The 26,683-nt window shown below is 34.4% G+C and overlaps 1 protein-coding gene across 1 annotated transcript in view; it reads left to right on the forward strand.

The window, feature by feature from the left end:
* Window positions 1–24,141, forward strand: part of LOC101896963 (pinin) — a 70,037-nt gene extending 45,896 nt beyond the window's left edge. The window contains exon 2 of the mRNA XM_059126894.1: window positions 23,338–24,141. Coding sequence (XP_058982877.1) covers window positions 23,338–24,031 — 694 coding nt within the window. The 3' untranslated portion in view covers window positions 24,032–24,141. The remainder of the gene's footprint in view (window positions 1–23,337) is intronic.
* Window positions 24,142–26,683: the final 2,542 nt, after the last annotated feature.

Consider the following 26,683-nt stretch of genomic DNA (forward strand, 5'->3'; position numbering starts at 1 on the left):
CTGACATTGAAATGTTTGTGGTTTGTTTTATTTGGAGTGCAAAATGATTGAAAAAAATTTAATAGTATGTGTCTTCGTAAGATGGGTGCGTTAATCGTTTCGTTTGTTTTTGTCCGCTGCTATACATACAATTTTTCGCCACCGGGGCTAGAACCCATTATGACCAACAAAATTTTGCAAAAATCATAAAAATACCGAACGTGGACCTATACATACAATATTTTGTCACATGAGCTAGAAATCAGTATGACCTACAAATACCACTTTTTAGACAAATCCGTGAAAAAAGTTGGCAAAAATCATCAAAATACCGAATATCGCGAGGTACCGTTATATGGTGGGCTATAGCAAAACGTTGACCTATACATATAATGTATCGCCACACGAGCTAGAATAGAAACCATTATGACCTACAAATACCAATTTTTAGAAAAATATGTGAAAGAAAATTGGCAAAAATTATCAAAATACCGAATATCGCGAGGTACCGTTATATGGGGGCTATACCAAAACGTTGACCTATGTTTCGTCACACGAGCTAGAAACCATTATGACCCACAAACACTATGGGGACTATACCAAAACGTGGACCGATATATCTTATTTTCAATGCCAACCATCTTAGACACAATGCAAATTTTGACGTTCTACGTCAATTAATGTGGGCTGTATCGTGATTTCAACAGACACACTGACAGACAGACGGACATCATTAAATCGAATTAGGTCAACGGGAATATTTAGGGATGTTACAAACGGAATGACAAAGTTAATATACCCTCCTTTCCAAAGTGAAGGGTATAATAAAAAATGGTGAGACTTAATCCCATTATTGTTGTTTTTATAAAAACTGTTGGGGCAACCCACATTAACAGTATGGCATCTCATGTTGCAACATCCTATACGGCAACGCTCATATAATAGGACGCCGTGCTACCGCCATTTCAGCTTGCGCAGTCTTGTTCTGTCTGTCACTCGAGTCTGACTCAATACATTGTAACTTCTTCATTCCTTTTAAATTAGTAGCTGTGAACGCTCATCATCCAATAAATCTTTACACCTTTAGTATTAACAAACATTGGCTTTTATTTCAAACCATAAAAGCACAACAAAAGTGGCGACGAGGATAGTGGAAATTGATCAATAATTGCACACACAACAATCCGCAAAAATGTCTCAAGACATAATTCTACAATTGTTAACAGAGCAACAAAAAGCAATGTCGCAACAAACGCAACTGCTAAAGCATATGGCTGATCTTCTTCAAGCACAAGGAGCACCAAATTCACCACAAACATCAAATTCATCCAAAGCAGCCCCAATGGAATCACTAGCACAGTCAATGACAGCATTCGTGTACGAGCCAGAGAGCGGTCTGATATTTCAAGCGTGGTACAACAGGTTTGTGCATGTTTTCGAAAAAGAAGCAAGCTCACTCGAAGAACATGACAAAGTGGCCTTGTTATGGAGAAAAATGTCGAACCAAGTACATGAAAGGTTTGCCAACTACGTATTACCAGCAAAACCTGAAGATATGACTCTAAAGGATACAGTAGAGAAACTCAAGAAACTCTTTGGTAAAACAGAAACACAAGTCTCACAAAGATACAAATGCCTTCAGCTAGCAAAAGGCGACAGCGAAGATTTCAGAGAGTACGCAAGCAGAGTAAACCTACAATGCGAACTATTCAAAATGAAAGAACTGAAAATCGACCAATTCAAACGTCTCATTTTCGTCAAGGACTCAAGTCAGCAAAAGACCACGACATAAGACTTCGCTTACTAAAGGTACTGGATGATGAAAACACTACAATGAACCTAGATCAACTAGTAGACGAAACACAACGAATTCTAGATCTCAAATCGGACAACATTCTCATTGAACATCAATCAAAAATCTTCTGTTCACTCAACAAGCACGCAAAAGACTTTAAGAAGCACAAAACACCCAATTCACCCTGTTGGTATTGCGGAGACCTTCACTACGTCAAATTTTGTCCTTTCCAGAAACATAAATACACAACATGCAATCAAGTGGGTCATAAAAATAACTTTTGCAACATCGCTAAGACTGGTAAGAATTTCAAATCATCATCTGAAAACAACCAGAACGAATTCAAGAAATACAGCAATTCAAGGAAATCATTCAAAACTAAGGCAGTTTTCAAAACACAACATTAATTTCCGCGACTTAAGGAAATACACAACTGTCCTATTTAACAACAATCCTGTAAAACTTCAAATTGATACTGCGTCAGACATATCAATTGTATCTATCAACACATGGAAAGCTATAGGTAAGCCTGAAGCCTACGAAACTTTTGACAACGCTAGCGACGCAAACTCAATCAAGTTCCTAGGAGAATTTCAATGTGACGTCACAATCGACAAAACATCAAAAACATTAAAATGTTATATAACAGATATAGAAAAACTCAATATCATGGGAATCGATTGGATTCAATCATTCAATCTATGGCAGAAACCAATAACCTCATGGTGTCATAAAATAACCTATGTTGATGAAATAGCAGAATCGAAAACGAATTATCAAACAGTTTTTGATAACAGTACCCCAGGTCTGTGCAAAACAAAAGTCAACAATCACGAAAAACCCCCAGATGACTTTATAGTGGCTTCAATATCATTCGAAGAAGACATACGTAACGAGGTAAATGAAACTATGTCAGTTCTCCCAGTATCATTTAAAATGATCGTCGATGCAACAACAAAAGACACGGATTTACAAATGGTCCTCAAATACATTCAAACAGAATTTTACAATTATTCAATTTATCAACCGCAAGGAAAATCTTTCGACGTTCGATGGTTGCATTCTTTTCAATAATCGTATAGTAATTCCTAAATCATATCAGAGACAAATCTTACAACAACTTCACAGAGGACACTTATCAACAGAACGCAGCAAAGCCATCGCCAGAAGTTATGTTTATTTGCCAAACATCGACAAACAAATTGAAGACTTTGTTCGGAAATGCAAAAATTGTCAACATGCGGCAAAAAGTCCAGTGAAAACAAATCTTTGCCCATGGCCATTAACTTCACACCCTCTTGAAAGGATACATATAGACTATGCTGGTCCAGAAAAAGGTAAATATTATCTTCTTATCATCGACTCGTATTCAAAATACCCTGTTATCTACGAGACAACAACGACAACCACATATGCAACATTAAAAATGTTAAACGGATACTGTGCACTCTTCGGAAATCCTGAACAATTAGTCTCGGACAACGGAACACAGTTCTGTTCAGAACAATTTGAGAAGTGGTGCAGCAAAAAAGGCATTAAACACACAAGGACTGTTCGTTTTCATCCAAGTTCAAATGGACAAGCCGAGCGTTTCGTTGATACACTTAAACGGGCATTAAAAAAAACTCGAAGGGGAAGAAACGCCTACGGAATCTCTCCAAACCTTCCTAGAAGTCTACAGATCCACACCAAATCCCAACGCACCAGAAGGTAAGTCTCCAGCAGAATCCTTCATCGGAAGAAAAATGAGAACGGTCTTCGACGTTCTAAGGAAACAACAATCGCCTGAGTATAACGTCAATCACAAAATGGAACAGCAGTACAATACCAAACACGGTACCAAAAACAGAGAGTTTAGCAACGGAGAATTGGTCTATGCAAGAAACTTCAAAGGAAACAAAAGTTACTGGACAACAGGCGAAATAGTCGAGCGTAAAGGAAAAGTCATTTATAACACTCTAATCGAGGTTGGGGACAGAAAAATTCTAGTACGAGCTCATACTGATCAACTTCGACATAGAGAATCGGTAGAGTCAAGCAGTCAAGATCGACAAAAACTACCATTGGACGTACTACTTGAAGAATTCGAAATCGCTTTGCCTAAACATCAAGAACATTTTGCAACTCAAACAGGTTCACCAAACTGGACCTCAAAGAATAACAAGTCGCAGACAACCAGTCAAACCTATTTCAAGATCACCTTCTCATCTTAAGGAGGGAGATGTTGGGGCAACCCACATTAACAGTATGGCATCTCATGTTGCAACATCCTATACGGCAACGCTCATATAATAGGACGCCGTGCTACCGCCATTTCAGCTTGTGCAGTCTTGTTCTGTCTGTCACTCGAGTCTGACTCACTACATTGTAACTTCTTCATTACTTTTAAATTAGTAGCTGTGAACGCTCATCATCCAATAAATCTTTACACCTTTAGTATTAACAAACATTGGCTTTTATTTCAAACCATAAAAGCACAACAAAAACAGCGTTTGTTGTTTATAGTGGAGAATGATGGTAATTTTACCAGGGAGTAAGGCAAGGAATACCTAAATTTCGGAAAGAGCCACCAATCCTCATCAGTTCTTTGTATGGGATATTCTCCCCAGGAGTTATTTTAAAAGTAACTCCTATTACAAAAAATCTTTTTTTACCCAAATGACGAGATTGTGAGCTCAATAGAAGAGGAACCAAATAATTACCTAAATCTAAAATTCTATTGGAAAAACTTCTAAATCTTACAATCGCACTTATAAAGATTTTCATCTCTCTCCACTTGTTATGCTTTCGTTTTACATGAACGTTACAAAAAAAAATAACAATAATGTTTTGTTTTTATAAAAACAATAATAATAGGATTAAGCCTGACCATTTTCCAACAATAAAATACCAACAGTTCTGATCGGTGCGATGTAATGGATGCTGAGAATGAGTTCGGTGCACATCATAAATTGTTCTGGATTAAGTCGGTTGCGAGACTACAACGAATGAGGGTATATTGCGTCGTGCTGCAGCAACGAAGTTCCCAGCGAGTCCACATGCCCGTCGTCCTCACCTGAGTCTTCGTCGGAGTACGAAACTCCACCGTGGGTGAATGTAACTTAAAGTACTTTACGGGAACGCTTTACCAAATGTGATGGGCCATACTAATTTATAAAAGGCTTATATCACATTACATAACATAAACTAATTAAATTTCTTAAACTACATATCTTAAGTTTTTGTAAAGGCTTTGTGAGTGTATTTGCTATCATGTTGGACAATGTTCAAATATAACAGCTTCCGATTGACATTAGTCTCGTAGAAAATAATATTTCACGTCGATATGTTTATTTCTTGGATTTACTTTCAGATCTTGCATTAATTTCAGTCAGTTTTAATTATCTTCAAAAATCGCAGGCGTAGTCATACTTAATTTGAATTCCTTCATAAGTTGAATGGACCACAAAAGTTCTTGAGATGCTTCAGCAAGAGCGACATACTCAGGCTCCGTTCAAGAAAACGTAACATTTGGTTGCTTTCTGCATCGCGAAGCTTAATAAAATATTCGATTTACGACCGTTGATGTCTCCGGCCCAATCGGCATCCGTATTACACACACTTTTTATATTTTTAGTGCCCTTTAAGTATCGTAGAACCCTATAATTCTATATAGTGCACATCCGTAGGACTACTTACATTCCTGGATAGCCAAGAAAATATCAGGACCAGTATTATTTGAAATATACAGCAATGATCCAATAGCTTTTCAATATACGTTATTATTTTCAAATAAAACTCAAAACATAAGTTATTGAATCTGCATCACCTTTAACTACATACAAACAGGGCTGTTTTTTTCTTTGTTGAAACGAAGATTCCAATAACGTGCCGACTTAGTTGGTCCATATGGGCTACGTATTAATTTACATACTAGATGTTCATTTCCAGGTAAAATAAATCCTTCAGGTTAATCTACATAAATCTCGGCACTCAACCCACCATATAAAAATTCCGTCTTGATATGTATATGATATATTCATGATGACCTGCAGTAATCAATAAGCTCCTAATTGGTGATTGTTTCACGAATAGTACTAAGATCTCGATTTCATGGCTTTGAACACTGCTCTTTATCTGGTCTAGACACAGCCTCCAGATTATACTTTCCGCAACATCATCTAATATTTTACGTTTTTGTTTACTTACGTGCACATACGCCGCACATGCATACATCCGGATATGACTCAAATTGGGAGAGATTCAAAAGGTGTAACGTCTACAGATGCTGACAGCATGCGGTTCTGAATATAATTGGCGCTATTCACAGCCTCTGCACAATATTTCAATAAAAAATGTAAGTCAAATAACGTACATCTGCCCATTTCTACCAGGCTTCCGGTTTTCCGTCACTTTATGCATTGTATCTTTTCTTTTGAAATATTTTTTCATTTTCTTATTACAAACTCTCCACCTTGATCAGTTCGTAGAACCTGCAAACGTTTGATTCTCACACATTTCAACTAATTCCTTTATTTTCTCAAATGCTTGATCCTTCGATGATAAAAAATAAAAAGTGCAATGCCGGCTAAAATCGTCGGTCAGTGCCATAAAATATTTATTTCCCGAGTGTGTTACATTTTGCATAGGGGCACATAAATTGCAATGCACTAAATCCAATAATATACTCTGCGATTTTGTTTCTGACTTCTTTGTAAACACTTGTCTTGTTTGCTTTGCCGATACAGAATTGCATTTGTTGGACTTAATTCCTTCTACTTTATTTTAGTTCACTACAGTTTTAATTATTTGCAAATTTCTATGACCATGCCGTCTATGCCACGTATGCAAATACTACTATTAGAAACTGCTACTAGAAACTTTCATGACAATCCCTTTATGCTCCAACACATACAAATTTCATTTCAGTGTTGCCTTTGTTTACACACGATCATTCTGAGTTATCGAGCATCCACCGGACTTGAATATCACATCAAAACCTTGACTAGTTAAATTGCAAACTGACAACAAACATCTATCTAATTTAGGAACCAACGAAATGTTCCTTATTGTTATGGTTCTGCCTTAAATCAATTTCATCGGACATATATATAACGTTTCTAATATTCTTGTTGATTTTTATAAAATATTCATCTTGCGGCTCACATGACATGTTGCGGCAGAATCAACATACTATTTACGTTATTAATACTATTCATTGACCTTGGGGGCTTTAGTATAATGGTATAGAATGAATAAATAAATATTTCCAATCACCGTTCAGTCTGATATCATATATGTCAAAACAAAAATGCTCATCACTATTACTAGCAACATAAACTCTGTCGTCGTTCTGTCTCAAACTTGGACAATTTCTCTTCACCACCGCACTTTCGCTTTTATTCCTGCAACAATTTCTCCTTCACTAAAACCTGTGTAAGACCTGCTTCTGGTCTCATTTTTAATGATGATATTAAATTAGTATATTCCTGATCCTGAACAGTTTCGCCCAAGTCTCGTAAACGATCCTCAATCGATAAATATTCACTTATGTGATCTTCTATTGCACGACTTCAAGTAAACATCATCGATGACATTTGCGGATTAGACTAACTTTGTTGGTTATACTCGCCTTGTCGTGATGTTTTTTCAAAGCGTCCCAGAATTCTTTAAAGTCTTAAGTTGCTTGATTATTACCTTCTGTGACCCTTCCACAGCCAAACCAATAGCAGCTCTCGCTTTACCATCACGCAACATCCCTCTCAAGCAGCAATAGCTCCATATAGATAATTGCTCTTTCCCAGGTTTGGAAATTGTGCGTAGTTCATGGCCATCGATCTATAATTTTCTTTACTTTTCACCATAAGCTATTTAAAATTGGCCCGTAACCTCTCAAGCAGCAGCTGTTCCACATTAAACTTCCATATATAATTGTTGTTTCCCAGTTTTGGAAATAGTGCGTAGTTCTTCTCTATCGATGTAGAATTTCTTTACTTTGCACTATAATCGATTTAAAATTGCGCGTATCTGTGCCCGTAACCTGTTTGTTGTGATGGACTATACTAATTCATACGAGGCTTATATCACATTACTTTTGTATCCCCCATATAACGGTACCTCCCTTTATTCGGTATTTTGATGATTTTAGATACATTATCCACCGGATTTAATTTATATTTCGTGTTTGAAGTTTTCCTAATGGGTTATACAATCTATGACAGAAAATTGTCTATGCAGGTCCAGATCTTCGTATAGCCTCTAAGTATCGGTATCACCCTATATTCGGTATATTTCAGATTTCAACAGAATTTTTAAGGTATTCTATTTTCATTTTTATTTTTTAATTGTTGGAATTAATACCTATAAAAACTAATTTGTGCGACAAAATTAGTATAAAATCATAGATAATGTATTTCTTACAAGCATACTTGTTAGTGATTTAGATCAGTTTGTTTATGCATATTAGTGTAATTGGAATTATTCTTGTTTCAATTGTTCAAGTTAGAATTGTCTTCTTCTTTTTAACCTCTCTAATTGTTGTTATTATACATTTTTGTAATTCCTTTTTCCTACATTCTGCCTTATTACAAAACAGAGTTGCCATATACTTATTTATTAATCTATTTCTGTTCTTCTTAAAAATTGCTCTTTTAATTCCCGCTACAGGAAATTTTGTCATCTGAGTACATAATTTCTCCACTTTTAACATCAAATTATATCCACTTTTAACATTAAATAATATTTTCTGTTTGAAATGTGTATTTTTCGTACGAAAATTGTAAGAATCCTACTAAATCTGTTGGAACAATTGAGTGCTGGCTTTGCTTCAACCGGTCACATGCTCATTGTGCAGAAATTGAGGTAAATGTTGCTGATGCCCTCAATTTAGATTTTAATGCATTAAGGTGGTGTTGTATTAAATGCCGTAATATTATCGTAGAGTTTTATAACTTTTCGAAAAAAATATCTTAATTCCTTCTACTTTATTTTAGTTTATAACAGTTTTAATTATTTGCAAATTTCTATGACCATGTCGTCTATGCCACGTATGCTAAGACGACTATTAGAAACTGCTACTAGAAACTTTCATGACAATCCCTTTATGCTCCAACACATACAAATTTCATTTCAGTGTTGCCTTCGTATACACACGATCATTCTGAGTTATCGAGAAACCACCGGACTTGAATATCACATCAAAACCTTGACTAGTTAAATTGCAAACTGACAACAAACATCTATCTAATTTAGGAACCAACGAAACGTTCCTTATTGTTATGGCTCTGTCTTAACTCAATTTCATCGGACATATATATAACGTTTCTAATATTCTTGTTGATTTTTACAAAATATTCATTTTGCGGCTCATATAACATGTTGCGGCAGAATCAACATACTATTTACGTTATTAATACTATTCATTGGCCTTGGAGGCTTTAGTATTATGGTATGAAATGAATAAATAAATAAATATTTTAATCACCGTTCAGTCTGATATCATATATGTCAAAACAAAAATGCTCATCACCATTACTAGCAACATAAACTCTGTCATCGTTCTGTCTCAGACTTGTACAATTCCTCTTTATCACCGCACTTTCGCTTTTATCCCTGCAACAATTTCTCCTTCACTAAATCCAGTGTAAGACCTGCTTCTGGTCTCATTTTTAATGATGATATTAAATTGGTATATTCCTGATCCTGAAAAGTTTCGCCCAAGTCTCGGAAACGATCCTCAATCGATAAATATTCACTTATGTGATCTTCTATTGCACGACTTCAAGTAAACATCATCGATGACATTTGCGGATTAGGCTAACTTTGTTGGTTATACTCGCCTTGTCGTGATGTTTTTTCAAAGCGTCCCAGAATTCTTTGAAGTCTTATGTTGTTTGATTATTACCTTCTGTGACCCTTCCACAGCCAAACCAATAGCAGCTCTCGCTTTACCATCACGCAACATCCCTCTCAAGCAGCAATAGCTCCATATAGATAATTGCTCTTTCCCAGGTGTGGAAATTGTGCGTAGTTCATCGCCATCGATGTATAATTCTCTTTACTTTTCACCATAAGTGATTTAATATTGGCCCGTAACCTCTCAAGCAGCAGCTGTTCCACATTAAACTTCTATATATTATTGCTGTTTCCAGTTTTGGAAATAGTGCGTAGTTCATCTCTATCGATGTAGAATTTTCATTACTTTTCACTATAATCGATTTAAAATTGCGCGTATCTGGGCCCGTAACCTGTTTGTTGTGATGGACTATACTAATTCATACGAGGCTTACATCACATTATTTTTGTATCCTCCATATAACGGTACCTCCCTTTATTCGGTATTTTGATGATTTTAGATACATTATCCACCGGATTTAATTTAAATTTCGTATTTGAAGTTTTCTTAATGGGTTATACAATCTATGAAGAAAATTGTCTATGCAGGTCCAGATCTTCGTATAGACCCTAAGTATCGGTATCACCATATATTCGGTATATTTTAGATTTTAACAGAATTTTTAAGGGATTCTATTTTCATTTTTATTTTTTAATTGTGGGAAATAATATCATAATATCATCAGTATCACCATATATTCGGTATATTTTAGATTTTAACAGAATTTTTAAGGGATTCTATTTTCATTTTTATTTTTTAATTGTGGGAAATAATACCTATAAAAACTTGAAAATTCTGACAACCCTGTCGTGAGATAGTTGATATTTTTTGGTAATTTTTATTGAAAACTAATAAAAGTCTATTTTTCAAGACTTTTAACTAACGTGTGCGACAAAATTAGTACAAAATCATAGATAAGTATATTTCTTACAAGCATACTTGTTAGTGATTTAGAGTAGTGTGTTTTATGCATATTAGTGTAATTGGAATTATTCTTGTTTCAATTGTTCAAGTTAGAATTGTCTTCATCTTTTTCTAACCTCTCTAATTGTTGTTATAATAAATTTTTGTTATTCCTTTTTCCTACATTCTGTCTTGTCATAAAGGAGAGTTGCCATATATTTATTTATTAATCTATTTCTGTCCTTCTTAAAAGTTTCTCGGTTCAATTCCCGCTACAGTAAATTTTGTCATCTGAGTAATTGTAAGAATCCTACTGTATCTGTTGGAACAATTGAGTGTTAGCTTTGCTTCAACCGGTCACATGCTCATTGTGCTGGAATTGAGGTAAATGTTGCTGATGCCCTCAATTTAGATTTTAATGGATTAAGGTGGGGGTTGTATTAAATACCGAAATATTATCGTAGAGTTTTATAACTTTTCGAAAGAAATATCTGCGGAAATTCGAGAAATTAATAAGAATATTTGGAATATTTACCTCCGAATGTTGTGATTTAATGCAATTTTCGTGGCGTGGCTAATTTAGATGAATTAGTTTCCTTACTAGTCGTATTTGGCCTGAAGCGTAAAAGGACTGCTAAGAAGTATTTAACTAATGTTGATGCTTCTGGCGTACAAGACGCTTCAGATTGTATGTTAGCTCCTCAGCCGGCTCCTGGTGCTTCTTCCAACTCAGTTTCAAAATCTCAACAAGTTAAAGATAAACCATTATCTATGGCTCCTGCCATGAAAATGGTTTTTGTATCGAGATTCGCACCAGATATATCTGCTGAGGATATAAGTTCTTATATGAAGTCGAAAATCGAAGGAGATTACTTCCTGAGATGTTACAAACTACATTCGTCATTCTCAGAAAGTAGATCTTCTTTTAAATTTGTTTTACCCTAAAATCATTTCGATGCGGTAATTACGAATGAATTTTGGCCTGCTAGGGCATGTGTAAAAGAATTTGTAGAAAAATCAGAAAATTTAGCTCACATACCTCACTTACCAGTTTCTGCTTCAAAAAACTAAAAAATGATTTATCAATTTGCTATCAGAATGTAAGGGGTTAAAATCTAAATTATCTCGATAATACACTGATTGTTTTGCCTTTGAATACAACATTTTATAATTTTCCGAAACTTGGTTAAATCCGTCTATATTGAATACTGAAATTTTATGACAAAATATCAAATATATCGCAAATATTTTTGATTGATGTACGCTGATGATGTAAAATTATTCATGACTCATAAATCTCAAATAAATGCTGACTTACTGCAGAGGCTATTTAAGTCTTTTTAATTGGTGTCATCTCAATGGCATGGAGTTGAATTTAAAAAAATTTAAGCATATGTTTTTTTTAGATCTAAAGCTATATCAAATCATTATAGTATAAATGGATATGTGTTATCAACTGTAGATTCCTTCACTGATCTGGAGTATCGATGGACCCCAAATTAAATTTTAATAACCATATTACTTAAGTGTAGGCAATCTAATTAATTTTAGCCTGCTAGCATAAGAAGGCAAAACAAAATCACTATTCCAATGTAAACCTCGTAAGGCAAATAGCAGAAATTGTTTTTGCACGGATTCTATTTTATCTGAATATATTGCATATTGAGGATCCCATACAACAGAACCATATTCCAATATAGGTCTAACAAGAGACGTAAATAACTGTTTTGTTATATATGGATCAGAAAATTCTTTTATATTGTAATATCAGAGAAGAAGATCTGGAGAAGCACATATGCTTACATTTGCTTAAATTTAACTCCATACAATTTAACCTGCACCATTTAAAAAGGCTATCTAAATCGTTTTGAAGTAAACTAGCTCGTTTATCACAATTATGAGAAATGAATAATTTAACATCATCTGCGTACATTAACAATTTCGAGTAATTTATGGAATTAGGTAAATCGTTGATAAATAAAAGAAAGAGGACCGGTTAATTTATATATTAGGAGTTCATGGTTAACCCTATCAAAAGCTTTACTAAAATCAGTATAAATTGTATCAGTTTGTTTACGCTGAACAAATCCTTTTATTACTGTTGACGTAAATTGTATAAGATTTGTTGTAGTTGAAAGACCACTACGAAAACCATGCTGGACAAACCATATGGACTCAATATAGATTGAATTTTCTGTGAAATTACTGTAGTAATTACTTTTTCAAACAATTTTGGTATGGCACTTAATTTTGCAATTCCTCTATAATTTGACACATTAGTAAGACTACCAGACTTATGTAAAGGTATAATATAAGATTTTTTCCAGAAAGTAGGAAAGTGACCAAATTTAAGTGAATAATTAAACAATATAGTTAACGGAAGTGCTAATGTTTCTGAACAATATTTAAGAATTATATTAGGTATGCCATCCGGTCCTGGACATTTAATCGATTTTAAACTACGCAGACTATTGGACACATCCTGGCGTTGTAGAAAAGGCATACAAATTTGATCAGCCTGTGACAACTTATAAGGATACAAATCTTTAATTTGGCAAGATGTACTGGAATAGGTTGTGGCAAAAAAATCTGCGAAAGATTCAGCAATATCTGTGCCTGTGACAAATTCTTCATTGTTGTATTTCAATACTGAGGGCTTTGAGGAAACTTTTCGTTTTAGATTAACAAAATCATAAAAAGATTTAGGATTGGATTTAAAATTATTTTTAATCTTGTCTAGGTAAAGATTATACAATCTACGAGACTCTAAAGTATATTTAGATCTACCAACAGAGTAATTAGTGTAGTCTATTGTTAAGCCTGATTTTTTATATTTACGAAAAAGCTTATTTTTAGAGTTTTTTAAACTTGATAACTCAGAGGTTATCCACGGATATTTATTTGAATTTTTAACTCTAGTGGTTGGAACACATTCCATTTTAAATCTATTTAAAATATCATAAAATTTATCTATTATATATTCTAAATCTTTATGGCTGTTACACAGGCACACAGAAGCCCAATTTACGGAGGAAATGAGGGTATTAAATTTTCGAAAATTAGTTTTTTTGTAATTAAGGACAGTTTTAAATAAGTCGGACTGACTTTCTTCAATTACATTTACGATAGCCGGCGTTAAGTACGGACGCGTTTTATTTTTCGTTGCTAATGAAAGGTGTTTTTTTTCACAAGCAAAGCAAAATAAATAATATAAAAGCAAACAGTACGCTATTAAATAATCTCAGGAAATATAATCTAAAAAAAACCTGCTAAAAAATCCTTTTTATTAAGAATTCTTGCAAAATAGTTTTTTTTTTTTTCTACTTTATCCTCTTTTTCCCCAAGCACATAAATCGGTTTGTTATAGTGTTAACAACAACAAGTGTATGTCACTCTCTCATACGGAAGAGAGAAATGTAAGTGAGAACGGGCAAAACGTATACCTTAAGTTGACGTCGACAGATTTCAGCTCAACCGCGCCAAAACGCCACGAAAGCTGGTATCTTACAGCTAAACCCCAAAGCCGTTCTAAGTCGGCATCGCCGAGAGTTTTTCATGACAAAAACTTGCCAGGTGAGACTACTCCCAACGAAACAACAGAAATGTCATATAAACAAAACAATGTAAACACGCCCAAAATAAATTCTATAAAGGTGCTATCACACGATGCGATTGTACATCAAGAAACTATCGCTTCAAGTAAGCATGCGTCTCTTGAAAAAAACAAGAAGCAAAACATAGTTCCTCCAGGCATGGACCGATATGTCTTAGTAACAAAGCGTAAGGCTAGTTCTAGAACTCCAACCAAGGAACCAAAAGCTAAAACCCCAAAGTCTACAAACAATGACCGCAACAACAGATTCTCAATTCTCGGCTCGAATAACGAGACTGATGAAATGATACAACCGGTTAGATCCCAAAAACCTCCCCCACTATATCTTCGCGAAGAAACTACAAACAATCTTGTGAACAAACTCTCCCAAATATTGGGTAAACCTAATTTTCACGTGGTATCTCTTAAGAGAGGAAATCTCCAAGAGACGAAAATACAAACCTATACTGAGTCGCATTATAAGGACCTAGTTCGTGCTCTGGATTCTGAGAAGAAGAATTATTACACCTATCAGATTAAGAGCTCAAAAGGACTAGTCGTCGTCATTAAAGGCCTTCATAGTTCTACACCCATAGAGGACATAAAAGATGCTCTCGCAGCAGAAGGATTCGAAACAAAGTCTATCATCAACATTTTCAATAAAGATAAAATTCCGCAACCTATGTTTAAAGTAGAACTAACATACGAATCTTCGCAACTAAAGAAAAAGGGACAATTTCATCCAATTTATAGCCTTAGGCTTCTTTGTAATCGCGGTGTGAAAATTGAAGAACCTCAAAAAAGAAAAGGCCAACCTCAATGTACAAACTGCCAAGAGTATGGGCATACCAAAACGTATTGTAAATTGCTATCGGTTTGTGTTACTTGTGGTGACCTCCACAAATCATCGGAATGTCCACATCCCAAAACTGACCCAAGCGTCAAAAAGTGCAGCAATTGCGGTGGAAATCATACTGCAAACTACAGAGGATGTCCTGTATATATCCACTTAACAAAATCTAGCTTAGCCACAAAAAAGCCTACAAGCTACCGGGTACGGGAAAATCCACAATTTAATATCAAAACAGCTGAGTTCCCCGAGCTAAACAAGAGGAATGAAACCACCGCTCCTAATTACAATCTCCCCTCACAGAATATGCAATACTTATATTCTGATACTTTGAGAAATGACTCACCCAACTATAAAAATTCAAATATAGAATCATCTATCGAAAAACTAATCGTCACCATGAATTCTTTTATGACAAGTATGCAAAGCATGATGCAAGATATTGTGAGAAATCAATCTATGATTATGCAAATAGTTTTAAAACAAAAATAGATAAAATTCGAATCTGTTTTTGGAACGCAAACGGCTTAAGCCAACATAAACACGAGGTCGAAAACTTTATTCACTCACTCAACATACACATTTTACTGGTATCTGAAACTCATTTCACTTCTAGAAACTGTTTTAGAATAAACGGTTACAGTACATACGACACTAAACACCCTAGTGGGAGAGCTTGCGGTGGCACCGCGGTGATAATTTCTAATAAAATTCAGCATTACCCCATGCCAGAATATAAGTTTGACCACCTACAAGCTACAACAGTTGCACTATCTTCAACGAATACAGCTATATCTGCAATATATTGTCCTCCGAGACATAGTATAAGCAAAGATGAATTCGCACACTTTTTCTCATCTCTTGGTAGTAGATTCATTGCAGCTGGAGATTATAATGCCAAACACACCTTCTGGGGATCTAGACTTATTACACCCAGAGGTAGACAGCTTTTAAACTCCATTTCGTCCGCTAAATTGGACGTGTTATCTACTGGCCAGCCTACTTACTGGCCTTCAGACCTGCAAAAACGTCCTGACTTAATTGACTTTGCGGTAACAAAGAATATTAAGAGGGAACAAATGTCCGTGGTACCCTCGTTTGACTTGTCGTCAGACCATTCCCCAACTATAATAACATTAAATTATGTTCAACTCGCAACTTCCCCGGATTATCTACCAAATAAATATACAAACTGGATGAAGTACAAAAAATATGTCAGTACACATGTGAATTCTAACACTCCTCTAAAGTCCGGAGAAGAAATTGACAATGCAGTTAAAATATTTACTTCGATAGTCAACACCGCTGTCAATGTTGCCACTCCCACTAAATTTTCAAAACTAGAAAATAATTCCCATAATCCATCGACCATTCGAAAACTCGTGTCTGATAAAAGGAAGGCCAGAAGAGAATGGCAGAAGCACCGATCACCTAGGTTTCGGGAAAAACTAAAAGAATGTGAAAAACTCTTACAACAAGCACTCAGATTAAATGAAGAGCGAAACCTAAAAATATTCCTAAATAACCTGGATCCCACAGAGAGAACTGACTACAGCTTATGGAAAGCCACAAAAAACTTGAGAAGACCTATCGCCCACGAATCTCCAATTCGCCTAGAAAATGGGACTTGGGCAAGATCTACAGAAGAAAAAGTAAACGCATTTGCCGAACATCTTGAATCTGTATTTACCCCAAATCCCGGACCATCGACAGTTGTTCAACCTTTAATTGACGACATTGTTCCGAATCCAATACGATTTTCTCTAAAAGAAATCGAAAGTTCTATAGCCTCGATAAAACTAAAAAAATCCCCGGGTAAAGATAGAATTACTCCAAACATGCTCAAGAAATTACCAACACCGGCCGTTAAATTATTGTTATTTATATTTAACAGCATTCTTCGAGTAGGGTACTTCCCGTCTGTATGGAAAGAATCTGAAATAGTAATGATTCCGAAACCTGGAAAAGATCCAACGCAGGTAAAATCGTATAGACCCATCAGTCTTCTATCTATACTCTCAAAGCTGTTCGAAACAACTTTACTAAGGAAGTTAACTCCCCATATTACAAATAGCAGTATTATCCCCGACCACCAATTCGGCTTCCGTAAGAACCACAGTACTATTGAGCAAGTGCACCGCATAGTCACAAACATTAGAATGGCATTCGAAAGGAAGGAGTACTGCTCGGCGCTATTTATAGACATTTCCCAAGCGTTTGACAGAGTCTGGCATCTTGGAATTCTATACAAAATTTGTGAAACTCTACCTAAAAACACTCATAAACTTTTTTGTAGTTATTTGTCAAATCGTACGTTTGTTGTTAAATCGAAAGACATACTTTCAAATTCGAGAAAAATATTGGCTGGCGTCCCACAGGGTAGTATCTTAGGACCAATTCTGTACGTGTTATTTACTGCCGATATGCCCACAACCAATGAAACTCTAACCTCAACGTTTGCTGATGATACTGCTTTCATTAGCATACACAAGGATCCTCTGATTGCGTCGGAAAAACTACAATACCATGTATATCTTCTCGAAAATTGGCTGACAAAATGGAGAATATCGGTAAATGCTAGCAAGTGCATACATGTTACTTTTGCTCTAAGACGTGAACTTTGCCCCACGATAAAAATCTTTAATACTCAAGTTCCACAGAAAGATACCGTAAAATATCTCGGAATGCACCTGGACCGAAGACTTACATGGAAGCAACACATCGATGCAAAAATCACACAAATTAAACTAAAAAAGGCCAATCTTGAGTGGTTAATTGGTATACGTTCTTCTATTAAATTAGAATATAAAGTCCTATTATATAAGACTATAATAAAGCCAATTTGGACGTATGGCATACAGCTCTGGGGTACAGCTAGTGCCTCTAACGTAAGTAAACTACAAAGAAGACAGTCGAATATTCTTCGATCTATTACAGGTGCACCATGGTACATGAGGAACGCAAACATCCACAAGGACCTAAATATACTTACTGTTGAAGAAGAAATAAAGAAGCTTTGCCGCAGGTACTTAAACAAACTATCCGAGCACCCAAATAACTTGGCCCGCCAACTCCTACTATTCGGAGGCCACGATAGACTGCGCAGACGTGACACTCTTTCTATCATATAGTTTATTCTTTTGTCTTACGCTCTCATTATTTTCAGCTCCTGTCTGGCCAATTGAACGTCGTCCACTTTTATACTTCTGCAGGTAGTAGTATGCTAAATTGGAAGCTGCTTCTGTGAAGAAATCGAAAAGACTATTACTGTAGTCCGCGGGAAGATTAGTGAAGAAATCGATAAGACTATTACTGTAGTCCGCGGGATGATTAGATATAACTGTATCTAAACAAAGCAACATTATATCCGTAAGACTATTTCTGTAGTCCACGATTCACTTAGATATATCTGTATCTAAACTAATCTTAACTACCTATCCAATCAATTCACGGATATAACTGTATCCACAAGCCCACAAAATAACACACATCTATATTATAAAAAAAAAAAACAATAATAATTAAAGCATGAACAAAATATGGGGTGATTGTATTGACAACCTCCCTATAAAAATATTAGTATATAAGATATGAAACCTTATTGTTATTTTCATTAAATATATGAAAGATTCAATAAATTAAACAATTAAACAAAAAAAAAAAAAAATTACATAACTGTGAGTCATGGAGATATATAAAGTTGGATGGTATATATCTTCAGGAGTGCATATTGGAAGAATTCTGAATATATCAAAATGCTGTGTTACAAACGCCAAATCAAGAGGGAATTTTCACACTGTTTATTTGATAAAGATTTAAGTCACACAAACTGTTCATTTCGGATGGCAAAGGAATCAAAGCTTCAGAATCTGGCATTGGAAGCCACCTAATGGAGGGCATATTAAAATCACCAAGGATAAGAATGTGATCGGAATCTTTCCTTTTTTCAGTGATTAAATTTATTGCTGATAAATGCTGATTATAAATGTCAAATGAAGATGAAGGGGGAATATAAGAGCAAGTTACAAACAATTTAGATATGCCCAATTCAATGGAAACACCAACAAATTCTATATCAAGAAAATCATTTAGATCAATTAAATTAGTGGTATATTTGGTATCAACTGCAATAAGGACGCCACCACCTTTTTTACAAACACGATCTTTTCTAAATATTTGATATTTTGAACATAAAATTTCACTATTTAATATAGATGTTTTTAACCAAGTTTCGGAGAAAACCAATACATTATAATTGAAACCAATGCTATCAGTATATAAACTGGTTAATTTTGTATTAAGCCCCCTTACATTATGATAGCAAATAGAAAATGAGTCATTTAGTTTTTTGGCACCGAATCTGGTCTAAGAGGCAAATGAGCTAAATTATCGGATCTCTCCACAAATTCTTTAATAAATGCCCTAGCAGGCCAAAATTCTTTTAAAATCAACTGTACAAAAATATTTTCAGGCACAACGATTTTGAAAGAAGATCTACTTTCAGAAAATGCAGATCGGAGCTTATAACATCTCAAAAGGTAATCTCCTTCAATTTTTGATTTTATATAATAGATTATGTCATCGGCCGTTGTTTCTGGCGCAAACCTTGTTGCAAATATCATTTTCATGGCGGGAGCCATAGATAATGATCTTTGGACAGGTTGAGTTTTGCCAGTAGCAGTCTCGGGACGATCACTAGTGATAAGTGAAGGAAGTGATAATTCCTGTATGTTACGAGTAGATTGTGAGGTTTTCTTAGAAACCTCACTATCAATACTCATAACTTCAGGATTATTTACCCCTTTACCTATACCGCTGTTATCTACCGGAACTGGGTGTGTAACAACACTGGCATACGACTGTTCACGTCCAGTCTCAGTTGTTTCAGTGATATTAACTGAAACCGGTTGTGGATCAGTGTTCTCCACAGAAACTATTGCTTTGCGACTAGGCATTCCCTTAGTTGGTGCCTTTTTCGCAGCCCATTTGCGTTTCTGGCCAGAAACTGACGGTGACGACACAAACTCATCTAATTCTTGGTATTTCTCAAACAATGTAGAGAAATTCTCGAATCGGAGTGATAGGGAGGAAAAATCTTTTTTCATCGATGTCAATTCCGACTGCAAATCCTTTACAAAATTATAAAAGTCTGCAGATAGTTTCCTACATTGCACACAACACCAACATTATTTCTAATTGTGTCTACAACTTTTGCATTAATCCTAGCACATTTTGCATGCCATTGATTAAGACAAAACCAACAGGTAACACACAATTCATCCTCTGCAACAATATTACACAATTCAAAAGGGCACGACATTTTTTTATTTTAATTATTATTATTTTAATTATAATTATTTCTTTTTTTAATACACAAGTTACAACTATATTTTTCAAGATTAGATCTGTAGCTGGAATTTTTTTATTTGTTTATTTTATTCTTTTTTAAATGTTGGCAACTCTTATGAGATGACAAACAAAACAAGACGATATGTTACAACAACTAATTAGCTAATGTAACAAAAGAAAGAGGATAAAAGGAGAATGTACAACTACAAAATTTGAAAATTGATATTACTTTAAAAGACAAAACAAGATTTTAAAACACTACACCAATTATCACTTTGAGTTACAAAATCACTATTGAACACTTTAATACACTTTTTTACCAGATTAATTAATTTAATAAAACATATAACTAATAATTTTTTCAAAAGCACGGAGCACCACAATTTTTTGACACAACAGGATTGCCTTTTATTTTGATAAAATCGAGTCCGTACAGAAGCAATTCTTGCTTTTTGCTTTAAGAGGTTTAAATTTGTTTTGTTATGCCCTCTTATACTAGCAGGTTAAAATTAATTCGATTACCTTCATTAAAAAGTAGACGCATTATGTTTAATTGTATAATGATGTTAAAAATTTTAAGCGGTACTGTACCATCTGATTTTCTTATTTCGTCTATTTGAATAAATGTTCCTTTTAGAACTAGTAGATATCAATTTTTATATACTGACTTACATCGCTCAAACTATGCGATGGTTGACCCTGTCAGTGTTGATTTTAATTATTTACTGGTAACCCATCATGGTGCGGATCATAATGTGTACGCGATCCCTACGTATGGGGATGGTCTCCCCCTCGGTCGGTAGGGGTGGGAAATTTGTGGCATATTTATCGATTGTGGATCATTTGCGAGACTTGGGCGAAGCATTTATGTAAATATTTCGCTCTTTTAAAGATGTCAAACTTTTGCCAATCTAAGGCCGATCAGGACCTCAATCCTATATTTGCCACATCTGCAAATATAGTTTTAAGAACTCCAAAATAATCGGCCCTATTATGGTTGTCGTCGGCGTCGCAAAATGAAGTCGAGGCAATAATAATGATAATAGGGTTGTCGCTTTTGTCAATAGCGACAAATGATTGACGTGAAGTCGATTTTTAAGAAAATCTGTCACCGTAAAATATTGTGACGACATTGTATTTTTTAGTCGACGTTGATATTGTAACTTTTTTGTATTTGATATTTGACCATGAAAATAAGAACAGCAAAACAATTCGAAATGTTGGTTTCCGAATTGAAAAAAAAAAAAAAAACATTTTTGGCAAAAGGGTAAGTAAAGGTCATTTTCCAGCTAATTTTAAATCAGGTTGGAATCCATTGCCTCAAAATTAAATGTAAATGGGTCACCGATTAGAGACTGGCAAAAAGTATGTTAAAATTAAAATTATTTTTGTATGTTTTTATTAGTTAGTTTTCTAAAGTTCTTCTAGGTTTGGAAAGATTTAAAATTTAAAACTAAAAAACAATTGTGCACAATAAGTGTGAAGCCAGCAGCACTGGAGGTGGTATTTTTAAGCAAATGACTTTGTCGCTTTGGGAAGTGTCCTTCACGAATGTAATGCAGTTTCAAAAGTAACTGAATCTACCAGGTCGTGCACTTGGAGTAAAAAGTACGGAAAACATAATTTTAACAGACGATATTGATCTGGAAAATGAGCCAGTGGACAATGCTGATGACGAGTCTGATGTAACTTCTATCCAAGCTTCTCGATGATAAAAAGTCATCAAGGAAAGAAAAAACTATTGAACTCTTGAAAGAGCAGTATAAACTTTTGGAACAACACAATCAAGAGTCAGGCAATGCAAATATGTTTGTTTGCTGCACTCGCCGCTGCACTACTAATACATTTTCCACTTAATCCTCACTTGAACTTAAGATATGTAACGCATTTATAATATCCATTTTTTCACTATATTTTTTATTTTTCCGAAAGAGACGAAATTAGAATTCAAAATACAAACAAATTTTTATCTTATTTTGTCAATTACAAAGGAGTGTTGCCAACGCTTTTTTAATTGTTGCCAACTTTTATTTTAAACTGTCGATGTCGCTTCAATGCCTTACCGTAATACCATTTTTGAATCGAAGCGATGGTGAGAGCGACTTGCACATAAAGTCGACGACGACTATAGAAACGACAACCGTAATTGGGCCGTTAAAAAATATACATCCGAAAATTCAAGTCATTCACCGGTACAAGTGTCGATACGGTGTATCTTCCATCTTTTTGACATTAAAATGCACCTCTTGGTATATGATGTCAATGGGTTTTTAGGTGTAATGAAAAATGCCCAGTCTAGCTTCAATTTTTATTCAGTGTCATATTTTTATGAAAATTGCAGCATCTTCATTAAAAGTAAAACCTGAAATGGAATTAAATCTATATTGTTATTTTTTATTGCAATACCTTTTTTGTTAACTTTTTTCACCAAGATATTACAAAATTAGTTTTAGTTTTTACTATATACCTGCCCGTCATTGTTTATCTTTTGCGTCTGCACTCGCGTGTACTAACTTAGTCGATTACTGATGCGATCGATTATTCATTACAAGGTAACGATTAGAAATCATGCTGCAAGCTGTATAGTTCTTTCCCCATCACGATTGAGCGCATAAAAGGACAGCCCAACTTAAGTTTTCTTTTATGACCACAACCTTTTGTTGTGGGTAAATTATTTTCTATTAGTTTATCATGCCACAAAATATTTTTTGGGCACACCCGTAAGGTATAGCTCTCATATAGTTCTACCACCTCTGACTCGTCACACACACAATTTGAGACCAAATGAGATCTAATATCCAATTTTATGATATCTTTTTCGGCAATAATTTTTATAGGTTCACCAACGTAGCCAGAGATGCCCTTCGCGGGTTGGCTTAAAGACAAAGAATTTTATTTCAATCACAAAATAAATGTGACACTCTCTGCCTTGATCTGCATTACAATATTTATTCATAACTGTTTGTTAATTACTCCTTTTTATTTGTCTTTTTCAGGCCCGAAAACAATAGAAATGGCGTAGGCATTCTCAAAAAGTGTGTATTAAGCATGAGTAAACGATCCAATGACTCCAAGTCAGTGTTTAATAGATTATCTTCGCCTCCGTTAATGCAAACAAGAAAAATTAGGCCACATTTAAACTCAAGAGTTATTCGAGAACTACCTACACGTCAAGAAATTCTTAAAGCGCAATGTTCTGATTCTGAGTCAATAGCCCGAAATCGCAGAATGTTTGGAGCATTGCTAGGAACATTAAATAAATTTTGTCAAGAGGAATCACGTTTAAAACAAAAGGAAGAAAGGAAAGCACAAATAGAAAAGAAACTTGAAGAGCAAGAAGTACACGAACGTGAGTCTCTTAAGAAGGAAAGGCAGTCACTGTTCCACTACAGAAAGTGCAAACAGATTGAAATAAAAAGTTTGGAGGAAAGGATTTGTCGTGTTAAAGATTACGAAATGTGGGAAACATCAACCTTATATTTGAAATCATACATAAAAACTAAGACCATTCCTAGCATATATTTCAGACCAAAACATTTAAATTCGGAAACAGAAAAACTACTTGAGAACTGTAATACTGCCTTATCGACCGTAATGTGCGACAGAAGAAGTGCTCTTGATGATGAATTAAATGTCATGAAAGACAGTCATCACACGGAGTTAGTTATGGACGATTATAATAGTTTATAAAAACGTTAAATTTACTATTTCTCATTAATTCGCTTCCTGCAGCTAATTAAGGTTGTCGAAATTAAAATGTAAATACATATTGTAAAATGACTAAATGGCATATATTTGGATTCACCTTTCGTTTTTTTTCTAACGTTCTTTAGAAGTAAGGAGAATTGGCACATAAGGTTTGTATACTGGCTATTAACTGAGATCAAATGATTAACTTAAATATAAATTTATTAATATAAATTACAAATCATGCTTACTAGCGAAACTCAACAAAGCGTGAGTATTAGGTTACGTACTGAAGATATAACCACTAAATAATGATACATACAAAATATATGACAATGTGTGCCTAAGCAAGAATATAATGTTATATACTGTGGGAGTGATAACTAAATAATGGAAGGTATTTTGTCTTACGCTAGTTAAACACAATACATCTTTCCTTTTAAAGAAGAAAAGTCATTGACATTGGTTATTGTTAGTTTTATTTTTATTTAATTTTATTAAACTAAACATTATTAATTAATTTAAATAGTTCTATTAATTGTAATTTTTACACACACTTATGATATTAATTTCATTATATATTTTTAGTTACAAACAATCATTTCTATATATTTTATATTTGATTCCCTAAAGCATCATAATCATCAAACATAATTATTCCAAATAGTAGTAAACTATTGCTCTGTTTCAAACACTGCAGGAATCTACTAGTTTTGCCATTTTGTCCGATATCGTAAAGGAAGAATCGGTTATTGTGGTAAAAACTAGCAGCTCTGGAACAGAGACTATATCGGATAATTGTGTATAAATATTTGCAAATATATTTATACCATCCAAAAAGTTTTGGTGAGTGGAGGGTATATTAAGTTTGTCATTCCTTTTGTAACATCTCGAAATATACATTTTATTAGACCCCACAAAGTATATATATATTCTTGATCAGCATAAAATTATATGTCGATTTAGCGATGTCCTTTCGTATGTCTGTCTGTGGAAATCACTCTAGCTTCCGAACGAATCGAAGTAGATTGATAAAGTTTTACTCAAATGTATATTATGTCTGCAGGACTTTTGGTATTGAAAATGGGCCATGTAGGTCTACGTTTTGGTATATACGGTACCTCCCGATATTTGGTATTCTGATGATTTTAGCGACAATATTCATCGGGATTGTTTCAAATTTGGTTGAAGTTCAAAATGGATACTACAGCCTAAGACAGACAATTGTCTGTGCATTTTAATGATTTTAGCGACATTATTCATCGGAAATTATTTAAATTTGGTATTTGAAGTTTGTAATGGATACTACAGCCTATGACAGCCTGTGCTGGTTCATGTCTTCGTATATCCCAAACATAACGGTACCTTCTTATATTCGGTACTTTGTGATTTTAGCTATATTATTCCCCGATTTTTTTTTTTTCAAGTTTAGCATTTGAATATTGTAATGGCTTATGCCAAAAGTTACCTATGCAGGTGCATGTCGTCGTATAGACCCTAATATAACGGCTACACTCGGTAGTTGTAAGATTTGAAAAGAATTTTTAACGGATCTTATGTTTTTGAAAATTGCCAAACTCGTTCCATATTCTAGAGGGTATTCAAAGTTCGGCATGGCCGAATTTACAGCTTTTATACTTGTTTATACTAACATTGTATTAAAAATTGTACAAAAACCTATTTAGAAATTTTAGTCAATTTGCAACAATAAACAATAAATGCTAAATATACATTTCTGTTCGGCGCCTATTCACCTTAAAGGGGTTTCTATTTCCGTCTTAAATTACTGTTATTGTCAATACAAACAACTTTATATGGTCCTTTATAAAACGGATCAAATTTGTGCCTACTTTAAATTGTGACTAATACAAAATCATTTATTGTAATTTTTGCTGAATCGGATTTCCCACGGAGATTTTTAGTGTCTCATAATGGTGTGGAGTATAATTTAATTTTTCAATTTTCGTTAGTTGGCATAGATCTATGGATGTCTGGTTCATATATTCAGTACATATCCGCCTTTACAGTATTCATTGGGCCTATATATCAAAATAAAATATTTCATGTTGGTTTTCGCTATGTTCATAGCAGACTTTCTTGACATTAGTACCATCACTAAATATTTCGTTAAATCGCACATGATTATTACAGAATATTAATTCTGTGAATTAGACTTTGTCCCATTGTGTCGATCATAGCACTTTCAAAAAATTCTTTGGTGGAGTTGGTGTTATTATTTAACGACTCCTTGTTTCTAATATTACTCTAATAATACTCTTGCACACTCTAAAAATTCATATTTTTATATTTGTTTCTTAAGTTTTAACAATTTAATGTATGAAAATGTTTGATTTTTGACATTTTTTAATTCTAGATATTGTTAGCTAAAATATAATGCGACAGAGTTTTCAAATTTATATAAGTTAGACTCAAAATTACAATAAAAATAAAAACTATTGCCTTAGATAAGAAAATAAAACTCTGGTGTGGAGCTTATGCTTAAAGCATAAAAAATAAATAGGAAAAATCCGGGAAAACATAAGAAAAGAGGGAAAATCAGCTTTGGTTTTGTCCCTATAAAAGGTGAGATTAGTCCTGATTTTGTTGTGTGTAACAGGCATTCTTCCGTAAAAAGTGTAACTGATTTCTTTCAAG

Source organism: Musca domestica, unplaced genomic scaffold, assembly GCF_030504385.1.
Source record: "Musca domestica strain aabys unplaced genomic scaffold, Musca_domestica.polishedcontigs.V.1.1 4, whole genome shotgun sequence".
Classification (NCBI taxonomy): domain Eukaryota; kingdom Metazoa; phylum Arthropoda; class Insecta; order Diptera; family Muscidae; genus Musca; species Musca domestica.